General features: G+C 28.0%; 2 protein-coding genes across 3 annotated transcripts in view; one reads left to right on the forward strand and one right to left on the reverse strand.

Moving 5' to 3' along the window:
* The window catches only part of LOC107173432 (leucine rich repeat protein connectin), a 273,851-nt gene that overhangs the window by 27,647 nt on the left and 227,612 nt on the right, over positions 1-18,592 (forward strand). The window contains exon 2 of one of the 2 annotated variants that reach the window (XM_089219655.1): positions 2,492-2,541. The exons of the other annotated variant lie outside the window; for it this stretch is intronic. The gene's annotated coding sequence lies outside the window, so the exon portion shown is untranslated. The remainder of the gene's footprint in view (positions 1-2,491; positions 2,542-18,592) is intronic. 2 annotated transcript variants of the gene reach the window in all.
* Positions 451-2,560, reverse strand: LOC149058883 (uncharacterized). Its single transcript, XM_089218510.1, has 2 exons — positions 2,478-2,560; positions 451-859 (listed from the first exon to the last, which is right to left on the reverse strand). The coding sequence occupies exons 1-2, from the start codon at positions 2,558-2,560 to the stop codon at positions 451-453; spliced, it is 492 nt and encodes a 163-aa protein (XP_089074636.1).

The following is an 18,592-nucleotide window of genomic DNA, read 5'->3' on the forward strand; positions in this document are numbered from 1 at the left end:
GCGATGCTCTGAGGATGATTTCCTGTTTCCTGTTTCTGTTATCGCTCTGCAGTGGCCGACGAATACTGTTTTCGGACTGTTGGAGATCGTACAATAATATTCAATAGGTAGATTATTATCATCATGGTCAAGTCAACTATAAGTATAACTTTGTGAATCTTATCTCTGGAGTTCACGATAAAATGTGGGATGTTTTAAACCCAGAAGACACAAACTATGTTGTGGTACAGCACGAAATTTCCTCGAGTCCTATGTTTGGCAAAGTTCATGCGGTGGTCTGCAAAGCTTATAGAGAATAGAGATGAGTCCTTATAAACACATTTATTGGATATTTCATAATTTAGCATAACGTTAAATTGTAAGATAGGTACTTATTGTTATTATTCTTTTACAGCGAATAAAAATTGAAATTTACATCGTAAAACATATTATAATTATAATAATTATTAATTATCTACTGGCGTTTTTATTGAGTTCAGCGTACTTGTCGTTTACCAAATCGTAAGTTTCCAGTGGAAATGTACGTTTGGTGTGCGCCAACATCACGTTGGCCTCTCGAGAGCTCAACACGTACAGAGCTTCGGCGATGCAGACGGCCGCCTCATCCCTGCAGCTTGTACACCATGGCATATCGGCATCCTCCCCTCTCCAGCAGACGTCATACCCGTTGCCCATCGCGACCTCCACGCACTGTTCGGCGTGGTTGATTTTGCTCAACGCAAATCTCAATATTCCAGCGGGGTCATGAGGCTCGGGAAATGTCGTCGGTCGCGATCTGAGTGCAGCTTTTGCTTTCGCTAATTCGGCGGCGGACTGTCTAGCATTCTTCACGTTCCGTCGGTAATTCGGATCCGAAACCCTATGAAAACGACATTCGACCGCCATATAAAATATATTTTGCGTAGTAGATAAAGATACGGTGGAATTGGTGGATCTTAATTTTTTTATGGTTGGTGCAATTCTGGCAATAATAATGCTCCTTATTAGGTGTATCTATACTATTCATATGAACAATTTCAGGGTAAAAACAAATTTGACCTACTCGTTGGTAGAGCAATGTCTTCTATTAATTTATCAGTTCTTCAATAGATGACAGGTATCTAAGTAGTTTATGATATGAAAAAGTAGATACAATATGCGGAACGGTAGGTGCTTTAGCTGCTCTCAAGTATCTTCTCCTAAATCTATAAATAGGTATTAACCAGAGAGATGCATGCAGGTTTATTTTTCAGAGGCGGAACACCGCCGCGCCCTGTCATGTACCCACCGCGGTACCACCCATGTTTCACATTTATCATTTTTGTAACTACTATTTTTCATTAATTAAGTTTTTTTTTTTGATGATGGTTACACATTTAAAAAATCCCCGCCGTGTTAAAGAAAAATATTTTTCAAAATATTGTAACGATAAGAAAAGTTTAATCGGGACTACAGGAGTGTTTCGTGCAGACCCGTGTCACTCTGTATTTGTAAAGTGTACATAAATATAATGTAGGTAGGTACTATATGTGTACAAATGTATTACGTACGATCGTACGAATGTTTAGACACGGCATCATTTGGGGCAGCGTATATAAAATAATCGTTTCATCCATTGAATTCCCAACGATGTTTATATTGGGAAATATCAATCGAAAAGGTCAGCGCGTATAATATCATTATAAATACATAATATTGGGTGGTCAACAAAACCGATCGATAATAATAATAACACGGTAACTATTGCATAATAGACAAAGTCTGATAACAATAGTACGTATCCAATACATACTGCGAATTGACGTGTGAATAGGTGTAAGGGATCGAGTACTAGCTTAACTTAATATTTGTAATAATGTTAACAAGTGCGACTTTCGATTGTAGTAATAATTTAAGACTATTTCGAGGTTACGACTCCTATGAGCAGGTGTTTCACTAAATTATTTATATTACACCCGACTAAACCCACTGGGGATAATATCATAATATGCTAACATAATCGTTGACTCTAAGGGAACCTATAAAATATATATGAACCTACTCATGTATATCCAATTGTCATGATTAGAGCAAAAGACTTCCAAGCGCCTGTGTGATTGCCAGGTTAACAGAAAATGCAATTGTTATGCAATACTTCTATAGGCATGTTTCCTACTTTTAAGTTACAATGTTTATATAGGTAAATATCATAGTGATTTACTGTAAGAAAATAATTTTGATTTGAATGGAAATTGCAAATGTATTTTTTATATATAAGTATATCACCTATCATAAATAATGAAAGAAATATCGCTTCTACCATTTGATATATTCATATGTATTTAATAGTATTTAGAACGTTAGATTTTATCCCCAATCAAAAAATGGATGCCCTTTACGCATACAAACATTTATACTTTTTTGATAGTTTATTCGTGTGTTTGTGTTTGTGTTTTTACTTGGCGTAGGTATTAAGTGCCGGGTGCAACGATTATTCACGAAAATAAAGTTTTACTTACCTTTTTTTGTCCAGATACCATAAACAATAAACTGAACTTCCAATTAGACAAGCATAAAAAAAAGGTAAGATAAAAATGTTCATGATGTTTTTATACTATTATTATTTTGAATTTTGTCTTAAATATAGGAAAATTTTTTACATAGAATTAAATTCGGTCTGTTATATGATAGCTTGTTATTATATTAAACATGAAACTATGGTAACTTTTAGCACTGAGAATAAAGTGTATGTTTAAAACTTAGGTATAAAAGCTATAAATCTTATATGGATAATAATAATAATAGGTACCTACTCATCTGGGAATTTCTTTTTTTTTCATAATTACTCAAATTGAACTGCTTAAATATGTACATAAATATTCTTGCTACATAATTAATTATTATTTAAATATTTGCTCTGAAAACTATATTAATTTGACAGTCTGAGTTTTCCAACCTCATATTTTTTTTTTTTTTGGGGGGGGGGGGGATATAGTTTTTTGTATAATGTTTAATTGAATTGAATGACTGAACATGATATAGTTATTATTATATTTATAATATGATAAATGCTGAACCAGGTTTTAGAATTTAAATTGTTGAAAGTAGTTTTTTATTTTTTTCAATACTCTGAGCACCATTTACTCCTAATTGAAACAGGTACATGTCAATCAAAAATCACGTCTGATAATTTATAATTTAAAAATCATTAAAAATCAGATATTTTAAATGCATTATTAAATACGCAGCACTACAACATAAATTTAGTTTAAAGAAGCCACTAATTTTCGTAAAAACGTATCTCATTACCCGTTAATTGAAATTAGACGAAAAAAAGTTTATCGGATGTTTGAGGGCATACCGGATAAGTTAGAAGTTTAGTAGTAATTCAAAGGTTCACCTAATTGTCCTAATTCCGGGGAAGTGGTGCCATACATATACCGTGGCCGAATGGTCAGCTAAAAGTGCTCCGTTTCGTGTGTTAGTTTTTCATCCGTCGATGTACTATATACACATTCGGCAACCACGTCAAAAAGTAAAAACGAAGGCCATTAATCGTGTATATGTTAACTGGCGCTGTGGTGCTATACGTCTGCGCAATTACGTGCCAGGGACTATCTGATGTTCGTTCCTTACATTACTCACTCTTGCCCACTCTTCGAACATTTAATTTTGATTTTTCATAATAACACACCCCAAGGCCCCATGTATAATGTATATTTTCCCGTGTAACGGTTTTGTGTATTATTGTTATACCTACCTATAATCGTCAGCCATCATTAACGTAACAAATCGCGTACAAACATGCGGTAGGTATAATATTTATAAGGCTTATTTCCTTTTAATCGCAGTATTTATGCCCTGCCACAGTCGTGTACCATCTATATAATATGATACACACGAATCTAGGTAAAAATGTCCAAAATCAAGCATGTCCGTAGTAAAGTTGTTTTAAAAATTAAAAATACGATAGACACACAGGCAAAATAGTTGATTACATACACATTACAACTACATGTGTAGCTAAAGAATATAATATATGGAAACCATTGATTTACAATTTAAAAATAAACAATTTAAAACAAAAATCAAATAATTAGCTCAATTTATTACATAAAGTTTAAAAAATTTCAATAATGAACATTTAAAAAATATTTTTGTTCGTATAGCCTACGATATATTTTTTAAATTTTTCTTGTAAATTAACACCTATTTTTTTAATTTGGTTTTGGAAAATAATATATTATACAGTGTCTTACATATTAATATGTTTATTTAACAATCTTAACAGGTGAACTGGTAACGGATTTTTGTTATAAGTTATAACTAATTAACTTTATAATTCTTATATTATAGGTAGGCCGGACGACAAAATCTTTTGAAGAATATGATATTAAATCAGAGGCCTAATATTCTTGTGATAATTATATTAATCAATTCTTATGAGAAACCTAATATTAAATTTTCTATGTATAGGAAATTATATTATAAATATTAAGTGAAATACTCAAGTCTCTGATGTTATTTATTGACTTATTGTTAAACAACAACAAAATAAACAAAATACATTTTGGGTGATTAGAAAAAGGCGATAAGACTTACAAATAACACACATAATTTTAAAACCATCAGGTAAATATTTACATTCTTGCCATAGATTTTCTCAGAATCTAAAATACATAAAACTTATTTGTTACAGTTTTTAATGTTAAAGTTAATAATATTTAGATTACAACATTCATTCCTTCAAATTACTATGAAAAAAAAAAATATTTTTGAAATCCCATAAATGTATATATGGAAATTGATCGTGTAGTGGCATACATCTATATTTGCGCTGTCCAAATAAAACATCTGAAAAGTTTATTGTAGAATGTTACGAATTAATTCTGATATCCATCGGTGTTGATGAACGGTATATTTACAAAAATGTGTACCTATGATATAATATTATGTACTTAAAAGTTAAATAATGTGTTGATACTCTGGGATTCTACGAATGAAAGACCAAAGCATTATAAGTAAACAAACGAAATATCCAAACTAAATTTAATAATCAAATATTCAAACTAGTTTGAACTTTTAAATTTAAAAAGTTATGCGATATATAACAAACTGTATTAATATACAATGAGGAATCCCAAATTACCGGTTTTTGATGGAATATATACCCAATGTTGAATAAAATATGTTGGATTTAACTGAACAATTATATACCTTATATGAATAATAATATAATGCTTTTATTCATAAACAGTTTTGGAATGCTTAAAACTGCAGGTCGTAAGTTACATAATGTGATTTCAACAATTATGTTATTTCGTCAAATATAAGCAATAATTATATCAAAATCGAAAAATACTTTTTATTTAATTAGAATTTGTAAACATTTACACAAGGGATAATGTAAGGTCTAAGCCTATTACAAACAGAATTCCACATAGAATTGTTATAAGTTAAATTTTATAAGATAACATACTCCTTAATCCTTAAACACCCACTTAAGCAACCTCCGAAACGTAATTTAATAAATATAAATCCTCTCTAAGGTTGAGTGCACTATAATCTTGTTACTATTTTTCAAATTGTGTACATGTTAAAGTCCTATCAACCGTTATATAGGGTTGGACTTAGACTAACAATACGAATTACGAGTAATCATTAGTATCGTTACAAACTAGCAACTTTAAATTTTGTTAAATCGAAATTCAATTTTAAAATGAATGACTATAGAATATTATAAATATTATAAATATTATAACGCAGGTATATTATTGAGTATTGACCATGAATTATTTATTTTAATTTCCTTGGTACAATAGTAAATTTAATATTTACATTGTATTTTATAATTTTTAATAAAATGCCTTAAATATTATATAACATTATTTTGGATGGCAAACATCAGTACTTAAACTCTGTGAAGTTTTATATAACTTTCAGCGTTTTACTTTTGATGATTGTACAGTACATAAAAAGAAATAAACTATAATATAGGTAAATTATTGGCCTTTGTTTTCCAAAATATTCTGTTTTTTAAAGTCGTTTAACTGCAAGAATGATATTTACGTCTGTCCGACAAGGCAAATGTCCTTAGGCCATTTTCATTTTAAATGTATCTCGATCACAAAAAACTATTATCATTTATAAATTCTATCCAGATTCTTAGGAACGCTGTAAGAAAAGATTTTATTTAAAATATATAAATACATGCATCGTAAAAAAACCGAGTAATCATTAACTCATTCACGTCGAATCGATCATTCCTGGGTAACCGTTCTTGAAGACAACCACAAACCGTTTTATTTGTATTTTAAATCCATAAATAATTAAATTGCTTATTGTATTTAAACAAAAAAATGTGCACGAGTATTGGAGTTTGCGATTATGATATTAACCACGAAAACTTCAAAAAAACTAATCAAATCCAATGGTCGCAATGAATTTAAGTATTTTTTTTTCACGTGGTATCGTGGACCCGAGGAAGATCTGCTGTTGGCATCCGAACGAAATGTGATATACTATTAGCACCAATCAATAATGGTAATCTATTACCATTTATATTATACCAATGTATAATACAATCGAAGGTATAATTGTACCTTTTATATTATTATACCAAATACAAGTTACAATTTTTTTTCTTATGTAAATTGGTTTATATTATAAACTTTATAACACGACAATGCTCGCTAAATTGACACTTAAATACAATTATTTTATTTTAATGCACTAAAATTCAGAGCTACTAAAATATTTAGTGGGCATGAGTACTGGAAAAAAAAACACGGCATTGTTGCGAATTATTTTTTTGAAAAAGAGCTTATGAATGTTAAGTAAAATTAGGGTGTAAATGCGTAATGATATATAATATATATAGTTTGTTATTTTTTAATTCCAAACGAACTATTAATTTTAAAACACCGCTTTCATTTCGTATGTTTTCTGTACTAAATAAATTATGTAATGGCCTTTGGGAAGTTTGCAATCCAAGCATATAACAAATGTTGATTATTTAGTTGAAATACAGTTACTGTATATATACGTTAGATGACACACGATATTTAACCAGGACACTATAAGTAAACACATTTTTCCTTTAGAGATAATTTTATACTAAAATTTGTGTTCACCTTCCAGAATATTACCAAGGTATTAATTTAAATTAATTTCAGAGCGAAACGATTAAAATGGTATAGATATTATAACGATCGTGTCTAAAGAACATTTCGAAAATTAAAACTCATTTGATTTATTCTATTTTTCCTTAAAGCATACTTTACAATATTCGGTATCCCGAGGGGGACGTTTATCATACAAAAGTTTCCAGATATTAATCACTTGATTGTGATCTTCAATAACATTTATTTAGCTTATTTTATCTTCTCTTATATCTATTAGCTGTCAAGAACTTTATCAATTTGAAAAAGTATAACATTAATTTGGCAGTGATGTATCCGTTAAAATATGTAGCAGAGTAATTGGTTAAATGTCAATTTTTTCGGTGAATAAATTTGCATTCACTAATTAAAAAAAATAATTAGTAAAAATAGTGATCAACATGCAATCGAATAAGCTTGTATTATAATACGGAATTTGTAATTTTAAATGGATATTGTATCTATTTTATATTTGTATGAAAAAAAAATAATATTTATATTTATTTCACTTTAAATTTGCTTTAATTAATTTTTTATTGTGTGCTAAAATAATTTGTTCTTGTTTATATGTATAAAATGGACGTTTTTATACGTGACATAATGCAAATTATCTAGTATTTAATATACATTGTACAATACATATATATTTATTACCTTTCATCATATAGTTATTACAACTCGAAAATTATATCATATATATAGTAAACGCAATAATATGATATTTTCGTAATAGGTATATGATAGTATTTTGATTACAAAATGTCTACTTTAAGGAGCTTATAGTGAGGTACTAATTGAGAAGTAAAATAGTTTGAATATAAATTCTGAAAAAGTAAATATGCTTAATGTGAGACTTTTGGAATCGTCGAATAACTAATATGTAGAGGTGATATTATGGAGTGGTAATGACAGGAAGTGGGAATTTATTTATATTTGTTGTCGCGATTAGAAATAGATTCAGGTTGGACTTAAGTTGTTTGAGATATTTTGCGATAAAATATGTTAATTAATCGGATTGTAGATCATTTGCTGTTACGTTAGCGTACCTATGAAGGTTTTCGTTTTGAGCTTAGGTTGGACATTACTTTGTATCGCAGACGGAACGACAGGTGTTTGGATGAGACCATTGCCGTTCGTTCTGATTTTATGTTTCTCATATTTTGACATGATTTTCTTGTTAAACGAATATCCCTTATATGACGATGTATGTCTGGACCTAGTATAGTATATTATTATAGGTAATAATAAGACATCTATAGATAAACTATAGTTTATCAAATTTTCCAAAGGATATGAAAACATATTTTTTTTGTTTTTAAATAATTATTTTAGAACATATTACATAACATTAAATGGTAAGTGTTACAGGGAAATTATTACAGGTTTAAAATTAGATCGGTATTTATTTTATCACTATTATGCACTGTTGAGTATGTATTCAAGTTTTTTTTGTTTTTTTTTTGCAACATTTTTAAATTTTACACGTGTATCATAATAAATATTTTACAAAATATACTATAAGTACAACAAATTGTTCGTTAAAAGTTATAATTACGGAAAATAACACTACCTACATAATAGTGGTGCACTGTAATACAACGATTACAGTTATAAGAATAAACACAAACTTTGTTTGGTAGCACAATAATCGTCTAATTTAATAGTTAAAACAAATATTATTAGTATGTTAAATTTGTTTTTAATTGATTTGATAAATATTATAATAATTTTCTATGTCCTACACAGGACACGTTTTAAATACAATGAAAAAAAACCCAAGTATTTGATAATTTTATGTACGACATAATATACACTTAGGTACCTACATAGAAATTCTAAAACATTGGGTTTTTGAATGATTTTAGGATTAAAAAGTGGTTTTCACTCTAAGCGAATCATCTCGTATAATATCATGTCGTTCGTACGCATATACCAACTGCGATTTTTAGATATACCAACACAATGTGTATGTTTTACAAAACAAAACCAGAGTGTTTGGTCGAACACGCGAATACGGGTATTTTAAGTTTACACCGGTACGGGATTTAATAATATTACATCATCATACCTATCCGTTATTAAATCAACTATTGGTATTTACCTAGTTGCTCAGGGATTTCGATTCACATTGTTTTACAGTTTCACTCTTGCGCGCCGCGTTATGTGAATTCCTATAAAATAGGTAGGTAAGGTACCTGTAATATAACTTTTACGATTGATTATGTATCTTAAATCCGAATATAAATCATAACACAAACCATTAACTCATCTGGGATCAGACGTCTATGATGCATAACATATAATATAGTTGTACGCGTTCGTTTCATCAAAACTTTTTAATTAATAATCACCGTCTTCGTTGGCATATACAACGAGTATATAGTTCGTAGTGAACTAGTGAACGGGTGGAGGTTGCAGAAATGGCATTTTCAATTCTGACGACTATTATACGCTCATTCGGCCTGAAAAACGGTTTATTGCGAATAACTCATTAGTTATTTATAATTTGTCAGCCGTTATTTGCGACTTACGCGGTCGGTCCTTTCCAAGTTTTCCACCTTTATACCATCGAATTACAACATGTCTCTGACTCAATCAAAATTTTATTTAAATTGTGTATTTCAGTTATTATATTATTATTATGATATAATTAAGCAGTTATTCGCAAGTTAAATTTTATATTATTATAATTTATGACTTAAGATGGAATGTGTTCTTTGGATTCTTTGTACGTGTTTCATAATAAATATTTTAATATTATAAAAAGATGGTAAAATATTTTTATTGTTCTCGTAAAATTAATATAATAGGTAGAGACGTATTATATTTTAGACGTGTGTGAATTTTAGATCCTGAGCGGAGCGATGAATGTATTGATTTTACCATGATGTGTTTTTTTTTTTTTTTTTTGTGTCTGTCATCACGTTTTGGGGCAGTAAAAGTGCTTCGATTTTTGATTTCAGTACCTCGTTCGATCAGGAAGTGAATCTAGTTGGTACTTTGGGGGGGTCAAAAGTAAAAAATTCTTAATACTTTTCTAAATAATCGAGAAAACCCAACTAAAAATTAAGGGAAAAACGGGAAATTTTACGCACACTCTTTTTTCGACAAAATCGATTTTGGTTTTTGATGTAATTTTAAAACAAACCACCATAGATACATGAAATTTTCACCGAATCTTTATATATAGGTTTATTTGGTATATTCTATAGATTTGTTTTGAGCTTTTTTCTGACATTTTAATTTTTCAACTTTTTAGTTTTTTTTTTTTATAAATATCGATAAAAATTTATTTGTTCGGTAGAAAAGCTTGAAAATTTAATACAAGGCTTCTAACACATTGTAACAATAGTGGTTAAAAGATATTAAAAATTCGTACGCACGATTTTTTTTATAAGCATTTAAAGTTGAAATTTTGTCTAAATACGTAAAAATTACGGCAATGTTCAAATTATCTTAGATAGAAATTCATAAAAGTTTTTCTTTTTAATTCTAAGATTTGAAAATTTAATACAAGGCTCCTAACATATGTTCACAATAGCAGTTGCAAAATAAAAGGAATACATAGTCACAATTTTTTTTAAAAGCATTCAAAGTTTGAGTTTTGACAACATATTATGTAAAAATCACGAAAATTCACAAATTTTTTTAAGCTAGAAATTCATAAAAAAATTTCTTTTTCAATCTAAAATTTGAAAATGTAATACAAGATTCCTTACAGGTTTGTCAATCTTTATCACAAATAAAAAGTCCACCGGAAGTTCAAATCAAATTTTTATGAGCATTTGAAAATTAAATTTTTCCACTGGATTTCACATTTAGTGATTTTCTTATTTTGGTGTAACTCTAATAGTCTAAAACAAATGACCGCAGATACTTGAAATTTTCTCTGAATGTTTATATAGACATTTTCTATATTTGATAACATTTTCAAAATATTTAAATTTGTTTTGAGCTGTTTACTGACATTTAAATTTTTCAACTTTTTTAGTTTTTTTTCTATAAATATCGATAAAAATGTATTTGTTTGGTAGGAAAACTTTAAAATTTAGTACAAGGCTTCTAACACATTTTAACAATAGCAGTTGAAAAATACAAAAAATTCATAGTCACAATTTTTTTTTACAAGGATTCAAAGTTTGAATTTTGACAACATACATAAAAATCACGAAAATTCATAAATTATTTTATGCTAGAAATTCATAAAAAATGTTACTTTTATATCTAAGATTTGAAAATTTATTACATAGCTCCTATCATATTTTTACAATAGCAATTGAAAAATAAAAGAAATGCGTAGTCACAATTTTTTTTTACAAGCATTCAATGTTTGAATTTTGACAACATATGTAAAAATCACGAAAATCACGAAAATTCGCAAATATTTCAAACTAGAAATTCATAAAAAATCTTCTTTTTAAATCTAAGATTTGAAAATTTTTAATAATCTATAATATATCCTAGACAGATAAACTGTCTTCGCTCAGAATAGTTTTTCGTATACAATGATATAATATCATTGGATTCAAATTTAATTCCATCCATTACAGTAACCCACTTGTAACCTACTGTACAGCAGAGCGACATCCACGACTTACCCGCCTTTTTTATTATACATTTGAGCTTAAATTGGTTTTGATATTAATCGAAAAACAATAAATTACAATTTCTAATCAGATATACCTAAATTTGTTGAATATAATATGTATTAGTAATAATTTAGGATTCTTTGAAGATATATATATATATATATATATATATAATTCACTGATATGTTAAAAAAAGTGTTTTGCATTTTCAAAAAAAGAAATGATTCATATATTAAAACAGGATTCAATAATATTTAAAATTAACTACCTATATATATGCCATAATATGGTACAAGTTGGATCTCAGTAATTTAGTTTCAAACTAAAACAAATTTGTATTTTATTATCAAAATTACAAAATTTGAAAGAACAAAGTCTAATAATTATTAAGCTTAAATTTATATTTGGTCAAAAAATAATAATATTAAATAATATTTAGGATGTAATATAATATCTGATCACCGTGCACTTCGTTTTTTTTTTTTTTATTAAAGTCGCAACAACTAAGGTTATTGGCATATTGTACAATGTAAACATTAAATTAGGTGCTAGATAACATTATGAATAATAAGTAAAATGTAGATTATTTATAAAGGTATAACGTTAAAATATAAAAGTACAACATTGGAAGTGAGAGAAAGATGAAAATAAAATAAATACAAGTACCAAATAGATACAAATATAAATGTAAGATAAGGTTATACAATTTGGTTATTTTTAGAAACTTTATGATTTTTATAGTGTTTTCATGACCGGGTCCAAGTGTTTCATATAGATGCTCAGGTATACTTAAGGCTGTTCTGGTGTCTGCGTAGTTTCGACAGTGTAGGAGGATATATTTGACAGTTAAAGCTTCCCCACAAGTTGTACATAGGTCTGGGTCTTCTCGTCTCATGAGGTGACGATGAGCCAGGTATGTCCAATTCTTAGTCTATTGATTACTACTTCATGACGTCTTTTGGTAAGGTAAGTTGGCCATGGGTTAGTGGAGAGTTTAATTTCATTAAGTTTAGTTTGTGAAGAAGCCAATCGATGTTGCCTCTTTTCCAGTGTCAGAGCCTGTATGACGCCGCCCTTGATGTAACTCAGAGAACATGTTTGGACAGAGATGGCATCAGGAGATTTTATTTCATTATATTAGTTTGAACTTATTATTATATGAGTATATAAAACAAACATATAATGTCCAAAAATATCGAATAAAAAGTGAGGGATGCATTTTCATTTAACTTTTAAAAGTTTGTACATGAATACCAATTATCAATAATACTTTATTCTCTTTTATGCATCCTTATTAGGTATAGATATTGAATTATTTACCGAAATCTCATTAATAACCAGCTGTAATAATGAATTCACGTTGGTGTACAGTATAAAACTAAATTATACTTCAAATCATCCAGCTCATGTTTGTTGATTATATTTCTAAATTGTAAAAGTTACTCATTTTATCTTACGTCACACATTATAAATAAATTCTTATTTTATATTCTTGAACTTTTAACTTTTGAGATAGTTTTATTAATGTAAACGGGATTGGCAGGTCAGTTATGGTGGCATTAAGAACCCAAGACCTTATCCACCTCATCTTTTTTTTTTCATCTAGTTGGTCTATATACTTACGTGACTAGGATTCATTTTCGGAACAAAATAATAATACTAAGGGAAAATTCACTACCGAACTTCAATGACGTCTGGTGACTTCATAATGTTCTGTAACGACTTAACGATGTTGTGCAATAGCTATTACTAGTATGTAAAAATTTTTGTTGTAAACACGATATTTTAATTTTATATCTGCTACTTTACAAATTATTAATTATTAACGCTTAATAAACGTTATATTTAGTAGCTATCAATTAAACACATTATTCAATACTAATTTAAAAATACAATTATTTTAATTTAATTTAAATTACGTATTCCATATTTCCATGGCTCAACGAAAGAAGAAATATCCCGTCTAAAATATAATATTATAAGTATGCATTTTGAAAACATATTGAAGTATTAAAAATTTTAATATAAAATATTTTAGTTGGAAAATTAATTTTTTAATTCATGGTCTAAAATAGTCATATTCATAGTTATATTTAAAAATTTTTATAACAAGCAGGTACTCTTAAAATAGATAAATTGCAAATAGTAGGTAGAAATTCCTAAATGGTTTCAAATAAAAGGTTTCATACTCACACAATATTATCACCAGACGTACTTAATATATTATTATCACATAGTTTTACTATATTTTAGAAATTTCGAGTTGTAAAAATTGTATAGTAGGTTAGACTAAATACAGACTATGGAATCCTAAAATTTGAGTGTTTGCTATTCAATGTGTAGCTTAAATATTACCTTTGAATTATTATGAATATTTATTGTCAGAAATGTCACGTAGATGGGACATAGATGAGTGGATGGATAATATGAATTAATTGATTTTCAATGTATGTTTATTATTAACCTAGGAAATATCTTACTATAAAATATTTCAAATTTTTTTTAATTTTCGGTTGACTACATTTAGCTTGTATCAATGACAGGTTATGTTTGTTGATATGTATAATTAGTCTATAAGATAATTATAGGTATGTATTATTTATTTAGTGCGTTTTCTGTTTTATTTATTATTAGATAAATATCATTATATACGACCATAGACTTATATTTATAATTTCAAGGAGTAATGTACAAATTGTCCTTTAAATTGCTTTAAATAATTAATCCTTAAAATCGTAATGTCAGAGTCTTATTAATAGTATAGATAATAATTTGAAAATAATCAACGTGAAATAATAAAACATGTAAACGGGATTTTTTTAAAGTTGTTTTTTAAATAAGATATTATTTATGCTCATATTTGTGTTATTACAGCTGATGAGAACATATTCTAGATCTAAATTTATAGAGATAATTATTTTTAGTAAATTAAAACGTGTTATGTATACCTATAACTACATCTCATAAACGTACTTTCTCACCCATTTATACATTTATATTTCAATCTATTTGCATTTTCAAATATCCAATTCTTATGGTTCACTCGGGAATTAAGCATTGGGATACATTGTAATAAATACTAATATGATACAGATGCGTGAGGGTACGTAGAAAAGAGACATATGAGACCCTTGAGAAAACAGAGAAAACAGACTAAGAATTAACTACAAAATGTGTACATTTAAGTGAATATCAAGCTATAATACTGCAGACGCACACACGGAGTGTATGCAAAAGGCGAGTTAGGGTGTGTGTGTGTGTGTGTGTGTGTTTGAGAGAGAGAGAGAGAGAGAGAGAGAGAGAGAAACCAAAAAAGTGAATGAAGGATGAGAATGGCGAGAGCGAGAGAGTCTAATGATTTTTCATTCCACTGAAAATAAAATATTAAACGCCCTTCTCTTTTTCCTACTTTAAAGGTCTTGAGAAAAATCGACCGTTTCCCTACAAAGTGTATTCAGAATATTAACGTCGCAGCGCCTTCGCTCCCCAAAAATAGAGCTTGTACGAATTAAACCAAACTCCATACACGACCCAACTGTTACCGTATTCTGATTGTTACTATATATACCTACTGCTGTCGGTGCTGCTTTACTAACATAACACAATTTGCATACACTGGTTATAATAATGGTATAGGCGGACGACGACCCTTTATGAGGGTAGCCGACCCCTTCTTAGGAGTATTTTTTAGAGGAAACAATATTATATTTACATGCGTATGAAATACCACCTACGCCCCCCATAATCTGATGACAAGTTCAATTTTTTTTTCTTATATAAGATCTTTTATTGATTTTATGTATTACAATATTGATATAAATGATCGTTCAATAACTATATTATTGACCTCTGTTAATAGACACTATACAACTTGGGATTAGAACATTATGATCTATATAGTGAGATAAACAGAACTATTAATTAAATAAGCTGGGAACTAAACGTTTTCAACATTTTATTCTATAGTATTCGAGACAACTGACTCATTGACCTAAAATAAAATAGTTTAAAATCGTTTAGTAACTGCAATTGTAAGAATTAACGTAAGTACTTTTAATTATAAGCAAACTATTGCTTGTTATATTGATTATAAATAGTAAAACAAATTACATTCAAAGAATTTAGAGTATATTTTAAAATTCAGATTGGTTTTATGTGTCTGAATTCAGAAATAAAAAATAGTTTGTTAAAAAGTATTCTTTATCAATTATAGGTAACAATATATATTAAATACTTTTAAAAGAATGTTAAGTAGTTAGAAGTTTAAACAATTGATCTAGCAATATTTTTGTTAGTGCGTTATAATATTACCTATTCAAATTATTATCTCGTATTAGGCAACAGCCTAGATTAATAGGTACTAAGTTAATTTGAAATAGTTATGCATAATAAAAATGAATCAAATTTTTTTATAATAAATGATCATAGTGTGCACATTTTTCTAAACCACTTGTATGACTGTATTTTACTATTATAAGGTATAAAATAATGGATTTCTACGTAACTTAATTATTTAACGTCTACCTGTTGTAATATACGAGCAATTTACAAATCATGTCAACGTACCTCCTCATTCATATTCAAAATAGATTTTATAATAAATAACAACCATTCAAAATTCTTTTCTTATCTCAGTGTTTGAATCACCTCGATTAATATTGTTATTATTATTATTTATTATTAACTAATATAACTCGATTTTTATTAAATACCTATTACAAAGAAAAAGCAATTCATAAGTCGTAAAAATAATTATAATCAGTGCATTATTAATTATAATACATGTTGTAATATTGTAGTATTTAAATAAATAGATCCATTTACATTTGTTTACAATTAATTTTTTTGATTCTTATTGTAATTTCTGTATAATATTTAAATATATTATATACATTTTTTTTCAAATCGGATATAAAACTAAGTACTTGACTCATAGTTGGCCATTGTGTTTTCAAAATTTTCGCTTCACGTATTTCAGAAATCTGTATATACCTTCTGTATTCAGATATGTAAATTTAAATGTATTGTTTTAACTTTTTAAATTAATATATTTAAGCATTTTTGAATTTTGTAAGGGTTAAATGCACGCTTATTTTATAATATTTAGGGTATAAAGTCCCTAGTTTTACTCAGAGCAATATAATTTTAAAGACAGAAATATTTTCTTCTTGCTTTAAGTTTTCAGTGTATTTTAAATTTAATGTTTAAAATATTTTATTGAAATTTGTGATGTGTGATATTGAATCAACAACTTTTTACGTATAGATTCTATTAATTTTATCTACATAATGTTATATAGCTATATAATTATAAATAATATAACTTCTGGTATAGTGTATAAGTAATACAAACTTTTATTTTATAAATTATTTAACTAAAATGTATTTTAATAAACTAAAATTATGATGATATATTCATATATTAATTGCGAAAAATTAAATTACGTCTGTGAAATTTTTGCATATAATATTATTTTCTATTACTTTTAGGATATAAGAGCATATGAAACATTGGATATTTCTATTATTACGTGAGGTATAATTATCAGAATATCACACTTTTTAGTCAAATTATATAATTCATATCACTTTTCAAACTCATCAAGCACAATTAAATGCATTTGTAATAGGCCGTATAATATAGCTTATAAAATAGGGTGATGAAAAAAAACAAATTTTTTTAAAACTATTGTTCTATAAAACATTGTAAATAGTTTCGTTTGTTTTGGGATTTTTGGTTTAACGCACAAATATAATAATATTACTGTGTGTTCATCAGATAGTTTTGACTGCATACCATATACAGTGTATATCGAGTGTTTTATAATCAAACAAAGTTATTTTATTTATGTTCCGTAAATCTCGGTCATGGAAAATAAGTGTCTTCGGTACAATAAAAGTTTGGACAGCCACATTATAACTGAATAGAGAGCAAATAATCGACTTTCTAAAAAAAACGAATTGTTCTCGTTTTACTTTATTTGCGTAATCTTTTGTATGCAATTCATTTCAATTCGTCCAATCAGTGATTTAAACGGATCCGTACATCGACAATTTCTATATAATGATATTATACCATAACGAACACATGCAATTTTGTGATCTTCCAATTATGTTTGATAAGTACTATCTATTAATCTATTATGCGTAGATCATAATGTTTAGTGTTATTTTGTCTTATAATTTTATAGGAGAAAAATATTCTTGTTACAATAATATGATATCTTGTTAAAGCTCGTACAGAGTCTACCGCACTATAAATAATTATTCAAACTCGTAATAACGGTATTATGTCTCAACGATACAGCGCGTAGTTTATTGGTTAAAATATTGCCATAAAATGTACTGTATACCTACATGATACGTATTCTATACCGCCGCGGCCGTGGTTTCAAACTATCTTGCTCGCACTATAATATCATAATAGCTGCAGCTTCCGTTCGACTAGGATTTTACATGAAAATACCAACCTGAAAATTATTGTGGCCATACCGTCAAATTTAAATATTATAAACGCGTGTATCTATAATTTGTTGTTCTGAAGTTATTTGGACAATAAAAATGAAAATATTGCGTAATCAGTGCTTGGATTGCAAGAAAAAATTAAAAAGTTCTAGCTGGAGTATGTGCAAATAAAAAATGCGTACTCCACTAATTATTATTTATTAATATTATTAATATTTTCATAAATATATATTACTAAAAGTAAATGAAATCCAACCCCCCCCCCCCGTGACCCTACAGTGCTTGTAGTGACATACCTGTGGGGGGGGGGGGGCAACAGGGGAATTTTTTAAATAATTTAAATAATAAATATTTTTAATTTTCACTGATTATAATCGTGTTTTATATCAAAAGTTTTTGATATCACTTTTCTATGTAGTAT

This window comes from Diuraphis noxia, unplaced genomic scaffold, assembly GCF_037042655.1.
Source record: "Diuraphis noxia isolate RWA-SAM2 unplaced genomic scaffold, SU_Dnox_SAM2 contig0002, whole genome shotgun sequence".
NCBI classification, from domain to species: Eukaryota; Metazoa; Arthropoda; class Insecta; order Hemiptera; family Aphididae; genus Diuraphis; species Diuraphis noxia.